Below are 17989 nucleotides of genomic sequence, written 5' to 3' on the forward strand. Positions count from 1 at the left end.
TATCCTTTTGGTAACAGAAACACCCCTGATAAGACCTTCTGAACTGAGTGCCTTTTGATGGCATTGGATTATGTAACCTGTTTGAACAGATGCGCCATCGGACGGGGGGGAAGCATGGGATTGGTCAACACTCTGGTCTGGATTTGTTAACAAACTGACTTTAGAAAATAAGATTAACTAAAACATTCTGTACCAGGAATACTTCATTTTTAAACCTTAAAAAGTTTACGGGCAATAAAATGACTTGTGGCTCAGTTTGTTATTGTGTATTTAGCCCTCCTGAAGCCCTCAAAAGAGACAGATAACAGAGGTAGAGAAGACCTTGTAACTTTGGGTCAATTTGACCCGAACGCCACGGAAGCGTTAAGACAAGTCAAAGACCAAGTTATACAGCCAGGGAAATATACTTTATTTACATAGAACTTAATAAACAAATGATTCATTTGTATCATTACAATCATGTATAACTTTGGTTATATAAGGAACACTGTTACAATATTTCCTCTAAATTCACTTTAAAACATTCCTCATTTTAAATCATGTCCTGCTGGTGTTAATCAGTGTGGAGAGGTTACTTACAACATATGAGTCCAGGAGTCGTGTTCAGTGTTGCCTAAACGCCGTAGATTTCTGTTAAAAAAAGAAAAAGAAGCAAAAACAAGAAAAGCTTTGGATTTATTCATTTACAAAATACCTTTTGATAAAAATCACAAAAAGCTTCAGTCCATTCAGCATGGATGATGTGAATATGTGAGAACTGATTCCATTCAGTCAGACGGGCTTTGACTGGATTCTATGAACTGAGCTGGTTTTTAAAATGCAATAATGTGCATCACTTTGAATAAATATTTATAATCAAGGCGTCTTATTAACAGTAATGAACACTTTAAACAGAAACTAATTGTGTATGTATTGTTCAGTTCATATCCTTTTAAAAAACTGAAATGTTTCTTTGTCTTAAGGTTTAAAAGGAGGTTTTGTGGTATGTGTAAAGCCCTATAAACCAACCAGAACTTAGTACCTTAAATATTTTAGGTCAAAGCCTTTTATATGCATTTTTTTTTTTATTAAAAAAAGACTTCAAAGTTGCTTACAAAATGCTTTTCCCCTCCACTGGTGCTTCATGTGTCAAGTCTTGGTGTAAAAAGCAACAAGTTGTCTTTACCTTTCTTTAGCTGACACTGTGGTCATTCATACTGCCTGAAGCTCCAGGACTGACCACTGACAGGTTAACTTACAATTACAGAAGTGTTGAACTTATAAGACCCATTAAAAGTCTTTTTAATTAGTTGATATCGTTCAATAATTGTATTAATCTAATAAGTGCATCTTACATTATAAATAAAACCAGGGACAATGGAACCTATGCAGGTTTAAACCAGTGGCAGCGACACTAACATCACTATAGTGTTACATCAAATGTACGAGAATAAATCTAAGTACTAAAAGAAATAACTGTCTTATTGGAATAAAATCAATCATATGCTAATGTGTGCAGTTCTTTAATGTCTCTGATGGTAAAGGCGGGCTTCAGTTAACGTAATTCAATTCCCTAAATTAATAAATGTCTCATCCTTCAGCTGCACGTCAATATTTATCCATTATTATCCAACTGTTCGTCGTAACTTGTTGGAGTGTCAGTCTAAACTGGAGTGGAGTTCTAAGTATTACATTAAAGGTAATGAAAATGAACAATAATCTAATAAACATACATTAACACTCATTTAGGCAGATGCACTTATTCACCTCAGCAGATCTAAGTGACCTGTTTTGCTGTGAAACTGAATTAAAGTCAGTTTTTTCATTAGTTTTTCTACTTTTCCTTATTATTGAGATATCATCTGGCCCAAATATCCCTATTAGGGTGACAAATACAACTAAATATGCAGTATTTGATGTAAAAATTAACTGAAGATAGATGACAGCAGTTGCCTAATAAAAGATCATCTAATATGACTATCATCCAAGGTGAACTTTGGGTTCTCTGCAGCTTTTGGCTTTCAAAAAAAAAAAATCCCATTTGCGATCATTCATTTTGGTTATCTGGTTCTTAAACTGATCAAAGCAGAACTGCATGAAATGTTGGATTTGAGGAAATGCTTATCTGAATTTTACTTGAAGATAAATACACAAGTGGATATTGTGTGTCATTTTTTAGTGGATAATGTGGTGTTGACACTGGATACTCACCAGTGCTGCCGGAGCCACCGACACAGACGTGGCAGGCAGCACGTGTTCATCGTACTCACCATCATGCTGTTTGTGTACAGCAGCCTTACACCGACACCAGCTCCGTCCTGGGCACGGTCTGCTCCGTGCTCCTCGGGATGTCCTCCTCAACACAGAATACGAAATATGTTTTATGCTACTACAACTAAAACTGATGGACTGGACTGCAGGACTTTGGTTTCTGTCAAGAGGCTTTAGAGCACACAGCAGAGATCTTCAGCAAGTGTTGTCCGCTGCGTGGATCCCTTCCGCTGATGGCGAAACGAGTCAACAGTGTGGCCTGTTCGTACGTCATCTCCCGTCCTGCAGCAGACCTCAGACGGTGACAGGATACGGCTTCAGAGCGGCGTCGCTCGGCTCCTCAGAGAGGATTCAATCAGAGGAAAGCACCAAGACGGGAGGCTGATAATATTCCTAGCTGAGGTCTGAGCCAACATCGAGTCAAATCAGATTAGAACTGGGCAAAGGGTAATCAAGACAAATCAGTGCTTCAGCCGGTGCTTCAGTGCCAGAGTAATTGCAGATCTATGGAAATTTCAGAGTTGTTGTCACCCACGATCTCCCAGGTGGATTGTGTGTAACAACCAGCGATGTGCCTCGCTTGCCTCTTATTCAGAAAGCGGATCAATGCACGTGAAACCGTTAATGGCCCCCAGAAGAAAACAGGATACTGAACATGCGACGCTCCGCCGCTTTTCCTTTCCAACTAGCGTCACCGTGTGTGCAGCTGCCGCCGTCACGCTGCAACAAAAGAGCAGGCAGAGGCTCCTCGATCCCGATCAGGTGTTTGCGTGCCAGCAGGGACAGTCGAGGAAGGGAATCGTGAACTGGCCTGCGAGCAAACAGTGCTCCTCACAGGAAACGCGGGGCTCTCCTCACCGGAGCTAACTTGCGAACTGTCTCCCCTCTTGCGAGCAGAAACAAAATCTCAAGTGACAACTCCTTTTGAAACACAACAAGGCATCGCAGCTCGTTTCTTCAATTCATTTCCATCGAAGAAACATTTTTCCCTTCAAATGAACAATTTATTGATAAACGGTCACATTAAGTGCCCAAATGCACTCGCAGTTATGTGAACAACTTCGCATGGGCACAACGGATTTTCCTTTCCCATGACATCAAAGCGTACATTGCTCAATTTTTCCACTTAAAACAGAAGTCATCACAGGTGCAGACGGGCTACACAACTTAAAAGCTGCCTCGTTCAGGGAGGACTCACAAACACTAGGGGTGCCTTTTTCCTGCAGAGGCTTTCAGCTCCGCACTCGTCTCCTCAGAAGTCCAAAGTTTCGCCGGATGTGACGTTCACGTGTACAAGCACGTTTTCATTACAAATGAAATCCAACTCAGAAAATTAGAATTGCATATAAGTTACTACTGCATGACAAATAGAAAGATGTCTAAACAAAACTGAAGAAAACCCATGTTGGCAGGTGTGAGTGAATCGCTGTCGGATTCAGAGTTCTAAAATTAAAAACTTAAACTCAACATTTACCGTTAAAACACATCTAAAACCATAAAACTGCACAGAATTAGTAAGTGTACTAACAGCAGGTTTGTTACTTTGGACCATTTTTTCACTGATTTTAAATATTCTCATCAATGTGAGGCTTGCTTTTTAAAAAGAAAATAAAAAAAAGAATCAAATATAAACACAAAACCCCTCTAAAGCTTTTTTTTTGCGGATTAGTGCTTCACTTTTATATAGATCACAATGCAGAACGATTTCTAAAGAGATAAAGAGGCTCACAAAAATAAAATAAAATCAACTTTAAACTTTGAGAGGAAAAAAAAAGTGTTAGTATTTGCTCGACTACGCTTTCTGTATCATGTTAGAGACTGCTTCCTATGCTAAAATTTCACATCTGTTAGTATTCAGCATTCCACACATAGATGAAATTCGCTATTTATGATGAAACGCGGCGTTCCAGGTAAAAGGAACGCGACGAGAACGCGGCTAAATTCAAACCGTGACCCTGAACATAAATCTGTCGCTTACACACACTTTATAATGCGAGTCACTGAAATGGAGGACCTGTTTCTAAAAAGAAAAAAAACAAAAAATGAATCTTTATATTTTTTTCCCCAGTTTTGACACAAGCAGAACACATTCGGTTTCATCCAAATAAAAAGAGATTTTTTTTTTCCAGGAAACTGCACTCCTTTCACAACGGTTGAGAATCCTTACCAGAAGAGACATAAATAACAGATAATGTAACAGGAGTGAGGTTCGCTGGAAAAAAAGTTGTAACACGTGTGAAACTTCAAAAGTGTAACCTTTTCTCCCCCACACCAATGAGATAATTCACTGAAGGTTTACTAAGTAGCTTAAAATTAAAAATAAATCATGCTCATCTTCGTCGCTATGGTAACAACTGACAAGGCTTTTAAACTGAAAACCTTCTGATGTAGACATAACATGTGAGGGACGTCAAACACAACATCACCGGAGCAGGATGTTGTGTCACAGAACCAACAAAACATTTATCACCATTTTTAGATGGTCTTCATTAAAGGGATAGTTCAGATTTTTTTTTTTTTTTAAATTGGAGTTTTGCAAAAAAAGTTAGGAGCAATCATTAACCTGAACCTGGTGCAGACAGACGTTTGGACGACCTACGTTTGGAGAAAGTTTAATTCCAACCACCTAACGACAAGTCTGAGCGAGGCCAAGAACAAAGAGGATCACTGCCATCTTAAAAATCACTAATCTGAAATATCTCATAGTGGTTCAAGCAGAGACGATTTCAGAACTTTTTATATCATCGCCAATTCTGCATTACTTGCTTATTTACACTGTATTCTGTGGTTATTTGCAAGCGCAAATAGTGGCAGCAGCTAGCTGTAGCACTTCTGGTGCAGCCTGGGGAACTTACAGCAGGAGCATAACGCAAAGCTGACGGCGATGTAAACAAATTGTTCGAGTGAATCGCTGTGAAAAGTGTGAGACCAGAGTGGTTTTTAGATAGTCTTAGCCCTGCTTGGACTAGCTGTTAGCTCATCAGTCTGGTCAGAATTTACCTGTCGTTGTCCAAATTGAGGTTATTCAAAAGTCTGTTTACAACAGGTGAAACATAATTGCTAATAACTTTTCCACAGATCCCCGGTTTTAAATATCCGAACTATTCCTTTAACATTGTGAGAAGGATGTGGCTTTGACACTGGTAATAGGTAGTTTCATTGTACTGGACGTGCTAATGTGTAAAATTCTTAAAGGTTTAATTTTTTTTCCCACCTCCCTTACAACTGAGAAAAATAAAATGTCAACGTTGTAAACAAACTATATCACTTCTGTGTAACAATATAGGTTCAAACATTTAACTGAATTTGAACAAAGTTTTCTGAGCTCCAAAAAAATAACACCTATAATCTTTTTACAGATTCCTGAATTACAGGTTCGTGACTGTGATTTAACTCATTTCACCTACTATAAAGGTACTGTTCAAGAAAATAAATAAATAACTCAGCCTTTTCACTTTGACAGGAGAGTGTTGTTTGTCCTTTTAGTGGATTACGTGGCAACATACAAACACTCAAAAACCATACTACTGTACCCCAAGATGCAGAACACAGCATGCAATATTTACTGACATACAGCAGATTTTTTTTTCTTTTTTTTAATTCCACTTGATCTTAATGCGTGGTCGTTTCTTTCTTATGATGCACCACGAACCACAATCATGACCAGATAGTCATCTTTGCTTTTTGCCAGAGCTTTAGCAGAGGAATCCAAAAACTGCTGGGAGAAATCACAGGGGGGGAACGCGTGAAGGACCCCCGTGTTGTCTTTATCTCTGCTGCCTCCCACGGGCAGGCTGATGACTCCAGCTGCTTGTTTTTGATTGAGGTAGGACACCAGGTTACGGAGTGGCCGTTGGGTTGAGGCTGCAGAGTCAGAAGACGCATCCTCTGTGTTTCCAGGAACTGCCAGCAGTATGGCATAGCCGCTGGGACCCGCCACTTTGATCCGCCGGGACACCTCGTCAAGCTTGGGCTGGTCCAGGCGGAGGCGCTGCGTGATCTTCAGCTCGCTCACCTGCCTTCCTGTGCTGCTGTCGATGAGCAGGTCGTTGGCTACGTTGTGGTCGCCCTCCAGCAGGTGCATGTTGGCTGGGAAGTTGCTGTTCTTCAGAAGCAGCATCCCGTGCCAAGCTAAGCTGAGTCTGGTTCCATCCGACTTGGATGGCTGAGCGCCCTTGTTAGTGTTTTCAGAACGTTCTCTCTTGGTGGGTCCTTTGCCACTGTCGCCTGCTTTTCGTTTGCGCTCTCCAGCTGCTGAAACAGTGCTGCTTGAAGGTCCTTTGTCTGAGAGACTCTGGCTTTTTAGCCTCCGTTCAGCGCCCCCTTTTTCCAAGCTACTGTGACGTTCTCTTGCTGGTGAGGCTCTCTCGCTCCGCACTGGGCGCTCTGAATCACTAAAGCGCCCACCGTCTCTGCTGCTGCCTCCAGGACTGCCGTCTGGAGAAGCACGTCTCCGTCTTACTGTCCTCTCTGTGCTGTCAGGAGAGAGGTCCAAATGACGTCCGTCCTCCATCACACGCCGTTTGCGTGCAGGTTCACGTCCCTGGAGCTCTCGTTCCAAAGACCACGGCTCCCGAGTTCGTCGCTCCCTGTCCAAATGTTCCAAAGGCTCAAAGGGTGAAGCCCGAACTCGTTCACGGATAGCTGGGTTGGGCCACTCTGCTCCGGGAAAGAGCTCTCTGTCCCTAAAGTGAAGTGGAGGCGGAGTCCGATCTCTGACCCGAAGAGGTTCAGGTGTTGCACGGTGGACAAAAGTCTCAGCCACCATGTCAAACGGCGGTATGGGGAGAGGCTGCAGGAACTGCTGTTGGTAATGATGCTCAGTGTCTGCAAAGTCCACTCTGAGTCGTCTCTCTGGTCCACCTAGTGGGAAGCCCCTCATATGTGTCCAAGCCGCTTGAGCAGCATCTAAACTTTCATACTGAATATAAGCCCAGGTGTCCCCCTTTCTGTAGTCTATGGTCCTGATGGTGCCAAAGCGATCAAACTCTCTGGCCAAGGCAGCTAAAGGAACCCAGGGCCCCAGACCGCCAACCCATAAACGTGTAGTGGGCGTGGCTTTTCCATAACCTATCTTTATGGGGTTGCGCCCCACTATTTTGCCAGACATGCTAAGTTTGGCACGATGAGCCATGTCAAGGTTCTCAAACTTCAGAAACCCATATGTGCTGGTTTGTCCTCGTGAGGGTCTCTTAATGTCCACTTCTGTGATGACGCCAAACCTGTCAAAGGCCCTCCTCAGGTCTGTCTCTGTGATGGTTATGTCCAGGTTACCTAAAAACAACGTTCTATTGGCTCTTTGGTCATCCTCTGGAGATATAAAATCCTCCTCACGGAAAGCAGCGCGCTCTGCAATGAAAGCTGGACGAGCCCTGGCTTCAAACAGGGCGAACTCCCTGTCCCGCTCCAGTTCTCTGGGCAGAGGGGGCGGTGGAGGAGGGGGGAGCCGACCCAGAGCCAGCTGCTGCAGCCGGTAGTCTCTGTAGCCGAGCCCGGTGGGGGAGAGCGGCCTCTGCAAGTGTCTGTGACTCGGAGCCGCCCCGTACAGGTCCCTCTCCACGGGGGAGCGGCTTCTCCTCCGGTTCATGTACACCGCCTCGATCTTCAGCGGCCGGTCGTACAGCACCAGCCGGCCCCTGGCGTGCTTGGCGGCCCTGGCGTCCTCCGGCTTTCGGAAATTCACAAACGCGACCCGCTCGTCGTTGCTGCGGCTTATTTTCACGCTGACGTCGCCGAACTTCTTGAACTCGTGAAAGAGCCCATCCTCCACGTCCTCGTCGCTCAGCTGAGTGCCGAGGTCGCTGATTTTCAGCGTTTTGTACTCATTCTCGGCGCCGGCAGGCTGAACCCGCTGCTCCACCCGTGCAGCGGACCTCGGCGAGGACGAGTCCAGCGTCAGGCTCAGGCTGTGGTTTTTCCCCACAGCGGCGGGCAGGCAGCTGTGGTTATTTCCAGTCCGGCTGTGACCGTCAAAGTCTCTGTCTCTTTTGTCGCCGAGCAGACTCCGTCTCGTCGAGCCGCCGTCGCTTTTGGTCGAACTGTTTCCGTTATTACTCCCGCTGGAAACCGACAGAGCCCCCATTTTCTTACTGGTCGGGTGGCATCCTCCCCTGTCTCGAATATCGTCCAAGGCCCGGGAACGCTTTTTAATCGGCGACCGCTCTTTACCTTTCATTTCAGCCCAGGCGGAGTCGAACCTTGCGGTACTTGGACTATTTTTTTCTTTCTTTTTTTAGTGTTACTTAGTTTTCTGCAAAAGAGTGCAGAAAAGTCCTGAAATGATTAACGGATTTATTCACTGACGCTGCGGCAAAACAACAACAGTCGCCATTTTGTTAAGATTAGCGTGAAGTCCCGCCCCTTCGTTCTGATTGGCAGGAAAGTGGGTGGAAACGTTTGTAGCGACGTCAATCACTGGCCGAGCCGTTAAAATAAAGACAAAAAGGCCTGTCGGCGGTGGGAACATCTTATAAAGTAAATTTTAATTTTAGACATTGTAAGTGAGGCAGTTTTAAAAATATGCAGTCCTTGACTTAACACTTTTCATTGCCATAATAGTTTTGAATGATAATATTCAATTTAAAAAGTTCTTTGTATGAATTTGTGACGTTTGTTTTTTGTTTTTTTGTACAATCACAATCCTCTACATGGTTTAGGTTATGTGACTTTATCCTAAAACTACAATTTGACAGGAGTGAAATTAACTTTTTCACAAAATACAGAGGGACAGTGATGCCTCGTCTTCAATTACACCCAATAACCACAAGGTGGCAGCATTTGAGCAGATGTTTTTCTTTCGCTTTTAAAATTAGACAATTTCATAAAGCAGGAACCACAGAGGCCTTTTTCTGTGTAAAAGGACAATGCAGCTCTTTCAGACATGTTTTAACTAGATTCAGAACTAATTTCAGTCACTGACCATTCTTGTAGTATTTTATATTTACAAATGTGCCAATCTTTAAAATATACAAGTCAAATTTACACAAGGCACTTGCCTCTTAATCATACTTCTTGTATTTTAATGTTAATTAATGTTAATAACTCCTGCTTGAGGCTGCACTTCCTTTAGCAACTATTTGCATTTTTGCCCACCGTGCCTGCAGTCACCTCAGAGAGCTGCACAAACCTTCATCCAGGACTTTCCTGAACATGATCTCACTGTTTGCTCCTGTTTGGGAGCTGAACACACGCTGCTGTGGCAAATTATTTAGCTTTATGGGACATGTTGAATACAAGTATCCGCCGGGTTGCAAAAGCTGCACATTGAGCCGGGGATAAATCCTGGAGAGATCAAAGCTCGGAGCTGTGGTCTGCGGGGAATGTTACAAACTTTAATGAGCATTAAATCATACGCTCAGTCCAATAATTGGGCTAAATGATTTAGTATCTCCTACAGTCTCATGACAGTCCTCATTTAATGATCCTGACATAAAAAGTGATGCTTTGTAAAGAACTGCCTCCAGCATTGTGTTCTCCTAACGTGACTTCTTTTTCTCCTATCTTTGACAAATAGTTATTGGTTGTTATATTGAGACAGCACTGATCAAAGTCTGTGTTGCAGCTGAAAGTTGTTTTTTTTAAAGAACCCAATGAACATTTATAGTTCTTTAATATGGTTTCATTATTTCTATCCTGAATCTTTTTCTGTGCAGTTTTACTACTGTGATTTATCCAGTTTTTCCATCCATGCATTTAAGATTTAACATAAATCATAAATGCTAAAATCTCTCTTCAGCTTTCATAAAGATGGCCGTCTCCTCAGTTCCTCATCCCTCCTGACAGGCCTTCTTATCTTGTCCACTTAATCTGGGATTTAATCATGGAGGACCGTGGCTGCAGTATGCTGCCGTCTCCCAGGGCCTGGCTGGAATTTGAAGCTGTGGGTGTGTAAAGTGTTTCTGATGGCTTTTTGGGTTCTTCTATTGGAACCACATGTTCGTGGCTCTGCAGAACCCAGTACAGAGCGAGAGAAAGGCAGCTAATCTGCCCCGAGCGTTGCTGTCATGAAGTGCAGCAAGTAAAAAAAAAGGACAGTGTTTCTCCTAAAGACATGGGAATTAAAGTTGTTTTTGACCAATAATGAAACTTTTTTTTCCAGTTGAAATTGTTCTCTCGTTCTCACACAAACTGACATGTTTGTCCACCCGACATAAATATGGTGATATTAGGTTATTTACAGCAGATGAGCTGGTGCTGTGTGATTCAATGTTTTCCTGACAATAAAGTAAATTGTTTGGGATTGAAACACAACAAAGAGATCCTGTGAGGTAAATATAGCATGCACATATTTTGTATTCATCTCTCATGCTTAAAAAAAGCTTTTGCATTTATAAAAACAGGAAGCAAATGACCTGGCTGCCATCATTACGCTCTGCACCAAATCAAACTCCCAAAGATTGTCATGTTAACAACCAGATTTCTGTTTTAGTGCACAACCAGTCATGTTCGAGGATCTATTTTTTTATTAACAATAATAATAATATGATCATTTGCTTTCTTTAATCCTCTAATAAACCCATACACAGTGTGCCACCCAGAATGAAACTGAGCCGAGTCTTTTTCTACACTTCCTGCGCAGCAGACATCTTTGTGTTTATGACAACCACAGCCTGCAAGTAAATTTCTGCTTCACAACCACATTCCCACTAACAAAATGAAAAACACAGACTTTTTTTTCCTGAAAGAGTCAAGTCGGGGCTAAAATAATTCCAGCTGACGTTGGTTTTTGTCTCTCTTAAAATGTTCTTTCCTAAAATTAGACAGCCGACGTAGATGGAAGCCTTTATTACTGGTCACACTGTAAATCACAACAAACATGGAACAAGGATTAATATGATAATTACATTTTTTTTACATGCTTAAATAATTTCCCTTTTTGGTGTTGCTGTATGAACATAAAAGTTGTAAACAAGACAATTAATAATATATTCGCTTTTGAGAAAGATCAAGTTGCTCACGAGTCTTCAATGATCCATAACATTCTGTAAAAAAAACAAAAACTTTGTGTTGGTTTGCATAAATGTAAAGAGGAAATATTTGAGTCATACGGTGACTCGGGGTGTGTATATCAGGGACAGTTTCTGGGTCCAGAAAGAAATGCTTTGGCTCAGTCGGTGCATTCATGAGACGCTGTTACGGTGGAGGTCATGTGGGCCAGGAGATGATGCCGCCCGGCTCTTTGGTTTTCATCCTCAGCGCCACCAAGCCCTTTGGTTTGTAGTCGGCCTCCGGCCCGTCGATGGAAGGCGGTCCGAGACCGCCTGGGAAGCCGTGGAGCGAGTAGAGGCCATTGATGCCGGGGTGGTGAGGCGGGTGGTGGTGGTGTGGGTGGCTGGGGGAGGGGGGCATGCCCATGAAGCCCTGCAGGTTGCTGTGGGGGTGCGAATATGGACTCATGCAGGACGAGGGAATGGAGTCAGCTCCCAGGACACAGCCAGCGCCTGAACCGGTCCCTCCCCCTGAAGCTGCACCGGGCCACAGGTTGCCCTGCATCTGGACGGGGACAGAGTTGAAATTTGATGGGATGAACATGAAAATGCAGCTCAGCAAAGGTCAGATTTAGTTTTGTGTGTGTAAAGTGCACTGAACTCCCAGGAGGATCATTATCTAAAGTGCATTTCGTGTTAGAGCTGCAGTACCTGATATGCATCGTGGCGAGGGAGAAGAGAAATATCATAGGAAGCAGCAAAGTGGTTGCGAACCTCCTGGATCTTCCCATAGCGTTCCCGTTTCCTCCACTTGGCCCTGCGGTTCTGGAACCAAACCTTCAAAGCAAAACAGCACATTAAAATACAACCCCGAATTCCAAAAAAGTTGGGATATTGTTCAAAATGTAAACAAAAACAGAATGCAATGATTTGCAAATCTCTTAAATTTATAATTTATTCACAATGAAACTAAGAAATTGTGCTATTTTTTAAAAGAAAAGGTAATTTTGAATTTGATGGCAGCAACACATTTTCTGTGAAGCATCACCTCTTCTTTGAACAACAATCTGTAACTGTCTGTATGATAGAGCTTTAAGCAGCGTCTGTGGCTGGCACGGTGTGTGGAAGTGGTCCTGAGTCCAGAATCAGACCTGTTTTAATGAAGTGGACCCTGAGGACCTGTAGATCTCAGCATCCGATACTGACATTCAGGCTTGTTTTCTGGGCTCAGAGATTCCTCCAGATTCTTGAAATCTTTTGACTGTTATGAACTCTGGATGATCAAATAATCAAATTCTTCCTGATTTTTTTGTTTAGGAACATTATTCTAAAATTGCTCCACTACAGTTTCTTTTGCAGACTGGTGAACCTCTGCCCATCTTTACTTCTGAGAGTCCGCCTTTTTAAAATGCTCCTTTTATACCCAGTCCTCTTACTGACATGTAAAATGCACCTCCAGCTGTTTCTTATTCATAACACTCACTTTTGCTGCCTCTTTCCTAACTCTGATGGCAGATATGTTGCTCCCATCAAATTCAAAATTATCCTAATTTAAAAAGAAGTACAATTCTTGTAAACGTTTGATATGTTTACTATTGTGAACTGAGAATAAAATATGCGTTTATGAAATTTGCAAATCATTCCATTTTTATTTACATTTTACACAAAATTTAAACTTATTTTTAAAACTGGAGTTGTAAGAAATTAACAGAAGACATATAAACATACACATAAACTGTTTTCTGCTGTTTGTTTACACAGTGGTGTAGTTTGCCTGAAACACACCTGAACCCGAGCCTCGGTGAGCTCCGTCCTCAGAGCCAGCTGCTCCCGGGCGTACACGTCGGGGTAGTGTGTCTTCTGGAAAACCTTCTCCAGCTCCTCCAGCTGAAATGTGCTGAAGGTGGTGCGATTGCGCCGCTTCTTGTTTTTCCCTGATAAGTCTATGGAGTCGGCGATGGAGTCCCCCTGTAGGCTGCTGCCCGGCTCCTTCAGCTTGCTGCAGCAGTCGGTGCTGATCCCAGGATAGCTCATGGCTTTCAGAGCCGCTTTCTCTCTGACTGAGGGGGAACACACCGAGAGAGGCAGAGCTACATTTCAATTAACAAGGCTGGATCAAATATTCATTTATCAATTCAGCAGCTTTTTCACTTTGATGCTGTTAATTAGACTTTAAGAATACATTTATATTTATTTTTAGAACAATGAATATATCATCTTTTCTGTTTTTTTAAAAAAAGTCTGCATATGTTTTTAATTCTGTCAAATTTTATGTGCACTATGGAGCTCAGGACACTCTTAAAAAATGTAATGGAGGAAAATAGACTAAAAAATGTTTCTCTAAGGTTTGAAAACACATTTGGTTTATACCAGTTTAATAGTTGCAGACTGAAGGACAAAATGATGAATGTTCCTGTCTGTAGTCATTCCTAATGTCTTTTTTGTTTGTTTGTTTTTTAACTGAAAGATAAAGAAAACTCTCTGCAGCAGAAAAAGTAGGACATTTAAACTTTTTGCATCATCGCAAACAAACAAAGAACAGCCGCTCCCATTTTTACCGCCACAAACATATCCTGAACTCCTTTAATAAACAGCACTTTTCCTTTGAGATCTGACATGCCTCCAGTATGATTAAGACTGTAAAGAAAGAAAGAAAAAATCAAACAAAATGTCCCATTAAGACAAAGTTTGTGAAGTCTGACTGGAAATGTTTGGGTTTTTTAGGTTTATAAATTCAAACGGCCAAGTTGATATATCTGAAGACCCCGAGGAAAACAACACATCCAAGCATCACTAATACAGATTTCATTTGATCGTTTCACACAATTCAGTTCAGCTTTTCTTATTTTTAGATTCACAGCAGAAGTCGTTTCATGGCCCTGAACAAAAGAAAAACCTAAATCATAAATCAGTTCAACAAGCCGCGAGCGTTCGACTGGAATAAAACCTGCAGTGTAAGCTCGAACCACGAAGCCCTGAATCATATTTATACCCCCACCAGAACACGGATGTTTGTTTGAATGACATTTTCCCTTTTTTTTTTTTTTTTGCACAGAGCCCAAAGCATTTTGAAAGCATTCTTTTCCTTCCTGTAAGCAGACCATGGGAAGGGCAGCTCCCTCCTGCAGTGTTTGGATGTTGTTGTCTGTATTCATTACGTTTAACCCCGAACTCCAGAACAAAACCACTTTATCTTTCTGCAAGCACTCATTCACTGGGGCTTAGCTGAGGCACTTAGCAATCCTCTTAATTTAATACTGAATCCAACCGAAAACACTGCAGCAATAATTTTCTCGTGTCCATTAGCTCCAAATTTACACCAGATACCGAAAATACTCTCAGGACAGCTCATCAGTCTCTCACATCCGCTCTGACTGAAACTGGAAATGTTTGATCATTTAGAAAGAAGATAAATATATAAAAAAGAGGCTAGAGTATCATTTTGTTGGCACATGAATTTGTTGTAATAATCTGTAGATGTTGTGGAGGACAGTTTAACATTTGCCCCCGCTCCAAACCATTTTCACTCTTTTTTGTTTAAAGAAGCAGCTTTTTTAAACATGTGCTGAATGTTTGCTGCTTTAAAATGAAGCTGCATTAAAAAGCAAACTAAACACTGATGACAATTAAACAATGTCAGCCTCGGAAGGAGAAGTTCAGAGTCTCTGTTGTTTTAGAAAATAAAAGGTAAATCACTTTGTTTGGCTATGAGTCCACACATACTTATTGATTTGGTGCAAGCGTATAATATGTGCTGACTACTTTTTAAAACTAAAACTAGAACAAAAGGGAAGGAGGATATTGTGTCACACAGAAAAGGAAATTTTAAGTGTAAATCAGCAGTGGGACAGAACAATAGAAACTAATTTTTACAGCATGTTACAGAGTTCCACGTGGCAACTGAGCGACTAATTAAAGAGCAATTTAATAATATTTTATTGCTGTAGAAAATTCAGATTGTTTGCTGCTGTTCAAAGAGTGACAAAGACCTTGGGCATAAAGCTGCTGGCATGCTGTGCTCTGCAGGCGTTTTGTTTTGCTTTTAAAGACATCACGACTCTGACAATCTGAGCGATATTGACATGTTTTAACATCAGGAAAATAAAGCCAGACATTATTTGGGCCGTTCTGTTTGAAAACTGTTTTTCCTGACTGTTCAACATCATTATGATCACAAGTTTGAAATGTGGCCTGTTTTAAATCTAATGTAATGAAAAGTAAAAGAAAAATAACTTTCAGTTCCCAAAGACATGAACAAATACAAAAACATGTATAAAACTAAACCTAACCTTACCAGTTCTGAGGTTTTCATAAATAAAAGTTTTGTAATTTAAAAAAATAGACTTTTACAATTCAAGCTAATAGCTGGAAAAGAGTTTTTTAATTATAAAATAATTTATTTTAAACGCCTTGAATTAAAACCTTTGAAGGTGATTATAGGAATAAAAATATATTGCTAACTAAAATCAATAATAATAATAACATTACATTTTTTGTACTAAATTCCTAAATAAATTAAAATGCCTCAGATTCATCAGCTGTTCTTGTAAATCTTAGATGAGGATGATGAAGATCAAATGAATCCTTAAACCGAATTTCATAGATAAATAATTCAAGTTTCTTAGTGATTATGATAAGTAATTGCAGGGAACAATCTGTTGGTTGTGTTTGTTGTCTTTGGCTTCCCCCTGAATGAATCGTCTGTATATTATTCTGGATGCAGGAATCACAGCAGCCTTATCAGGGCTGATAGATCCCGAGCTTCTTTGCGGAATCATCTGCACCAACAAACAAAGTGAGGGACCGAATCAGCTTCAAAACCTCCTCCACAAAACATCAGCAAAGGATCTGTTCATATATATAAATATATTAGGGGTTTTAACGATTTAATAAAAGTCTACAAAAGAGAAAGTGCAAAATTCCAAAATTGATCTGAATTTTGGCCCAATGACACATTTATGAGAGCTGATTTTGATCATTTATCAATTTTGCATCAAGAAACTGTCTATTAGGAGTGAAAACGACCCTTTTCTTTTTACAGTGTTCCCAAAGAATTACACTTTTTTATGATGATGATGATTTCTGCAGAATAAAACGTTTAGAAGGTCAATCTTTGGATTTGCCATCACTTATTTAACTGAGTTAAACTAAAAACAGGAGCATGTTTTTAGGTTGCATCCATCTTCGTGTTGTTGCCTGTCCTGTTTGACTAACTTACCCGCCGTGCTGTTTTCATAAAACCCTGATTTCCCGCCGATCGTCGCCGTTTTCCGCTCCTGGTTCAAACTCTCCATGAACTTGCCGTGTTTGGACGGAGATCCGGGCGGGTTCGGCGGCGCAGAGCCGTGCGTAAAGTCTCCCGCGGCGTCGCCGAACCTGCCCAAGGCCGCCGCTGCGTAAATGTCCCCGCGGAGGCCGAGGCGGTGAGGCAGAGGAGCGGGAGGAGGAAGGTGCGAGGCTTTCTGCAGCTCGTCGCAAGAGAGGAAGGACCCGGATCCGGAGCCCGAGCTCGGGCCCGAACCGGAGCCGGGCACGTGCTCCAGGCCCGGAGAGTTCGCCGAAGTCCTCGCGCTGTTCTGCGAAGAAAAAGCCAAGCAGTCCGTGTCCATCTTTCCTGAGTCCAGCAGGACGTGGAGACAGCAGAGACTGGGCGCTGTCCGCGTGGGCACCGGAGGGAGAGAGGCTTTTTTTTCTGTCTTCATGTCAAGTGGGTGGGATTTACCAGATCAGAAACAAAGACCCGTGAAACGGAGACCGGTACGTGTGTGTGTGTGTGTGTGTGTGTCTGTCCAACAGTCTGAAATAATCCGCCAAAAATTCAATCACCCGCGGTTTGTGTCCTTCCAATTAACCATTTAATTCCTCTTTCATGTGTCATTATGGAGCCGATCAGCAGATCAAACAGGACAGGAGGAACCGACAACCTGGGAGCGCGCGGAGCAACAGGCGGGTAAACCTGTAACACTTATTTTATTACTTCTTCCTGCTGCTCGAGTCAGTTTCTTTCTACCTAAAAGTTTATTTGCTCAGTCGATCAAACCCGGGATGTTTTGTTTTTAATTATTATTATTATTATTATTATTATTATTATTATTATTATTATTATTATTATTATTATGTGACCTTGTCGCTGCAGCTGTAAGAACTCATCTTTTTGTCAGCAGGCTGTCATATTTCATATTTCTCATTTCAATCCGAGGCTTGATTTACCTCCTGATGGACACGCAGCTGCGCTTTTTGGCCGCTAACAACAGGAGCTGAATATCCACATTTCCGAGCCAGACAAGGACGACTCTCAGATTGTACAAAAAACATTTTAATTGATTTATTTTTTATTTGTTTGTTAATTTTAGTCACTGCGTTGCTTTTGTCGAAACAACTGAAGACAGAGCCTCATATAATATGATTTCTGACACATTAATAAAGTCTTAAAATCTACAAAAGGCCTCTGAGTTTGCGTTTTTATTCTAATGTTGTGATGGTTTTTCCACAAGCGATTTATTTACTTATTTATCCTTTATTTGTTACAACCTATTTTAAAACATGCCTCTGAGTGATTTAAACACTGTCAAACATTTGTCTTTGTTGGCAATAATCATACATTAGCTGCACAATTACTGTTAAACTGCAGTAATAATAAATGTGTCTGTTAAATAAAACACATAAGAAAACTGGAAAAATGTGAACTCGAATTATACAAACTAAAATCCCATTGACAGGAGCGAAGTCTTAAAGGTAAAGAGTTTAGGTAAAAATTAAAAACTATTTGGAATTTAATTGCTAAATAAGACAAATTTCTAATTTCTCATAAG

The 17989-nt window shown here is 41.5% G+C and overlaps 2 protein-coding genes across 2 annotated transcripts; both read right to left on the reverse strand.

Moving 5' to 3' along the window:
* Positions 1–10: 10 nt before the first annotated feature.
* rbm15 (RNA binding motif protein 15) lies at positions 11–8590 on the reverse strand. The gene has a single exon (XM_017417716.3). The coding sequence runs from the start codon at positions 8423–8425 to the stop codon at positions 5885–5887; it is 2541 nt and encodes an 846-aa protein (XP_017273205.1). The 5' UTR covers positions 8426–8590; the 3' UTR covers positions 11–5884.
* Positions 8591–11019: 2429 nt separating this feature from the next.
* Positions 11020–16824, reverse strand: alx3 (ALX homeobox 3). The gene is made up of 4 exons (XM_017417647.3): positions 16396–16824; positions 12963–13237; positions 11889–12014; positions 11020–11742 (listed from the first exon to the last, which is right to left on the reverse strand). Exons 1-4 carry the CDS (start codon positions 16784–16786, stop codon positions 11395–11397), a joined length of 1140 nt encoding a protein of 379 aa, XP_017273136.1. The 5' UTR covers positions 16787–16824; the 3' UTR covers positions 11020–11394.
* Positions 16825–17989: the final 1165 nt, after the last annotated feature.

Source organism: Kryptolebias marmoratus, linkage group LG8 (genome assembly GCF_001649575.2).
Source record: "Kryptolebias marmoratus isolate JLee-2015 linkage group LG8, ASM164957v2, whole genome shotgun sequence".
In the NCBI taxonomy this organism is placed as follows: domain Eukaryota; kingdom Metazoa; phylum Chordata; class Actinopteri; order Cyprinodontiformes; family Rivulidae; genus Kryptolebias; species Kryptolebias marmoratus.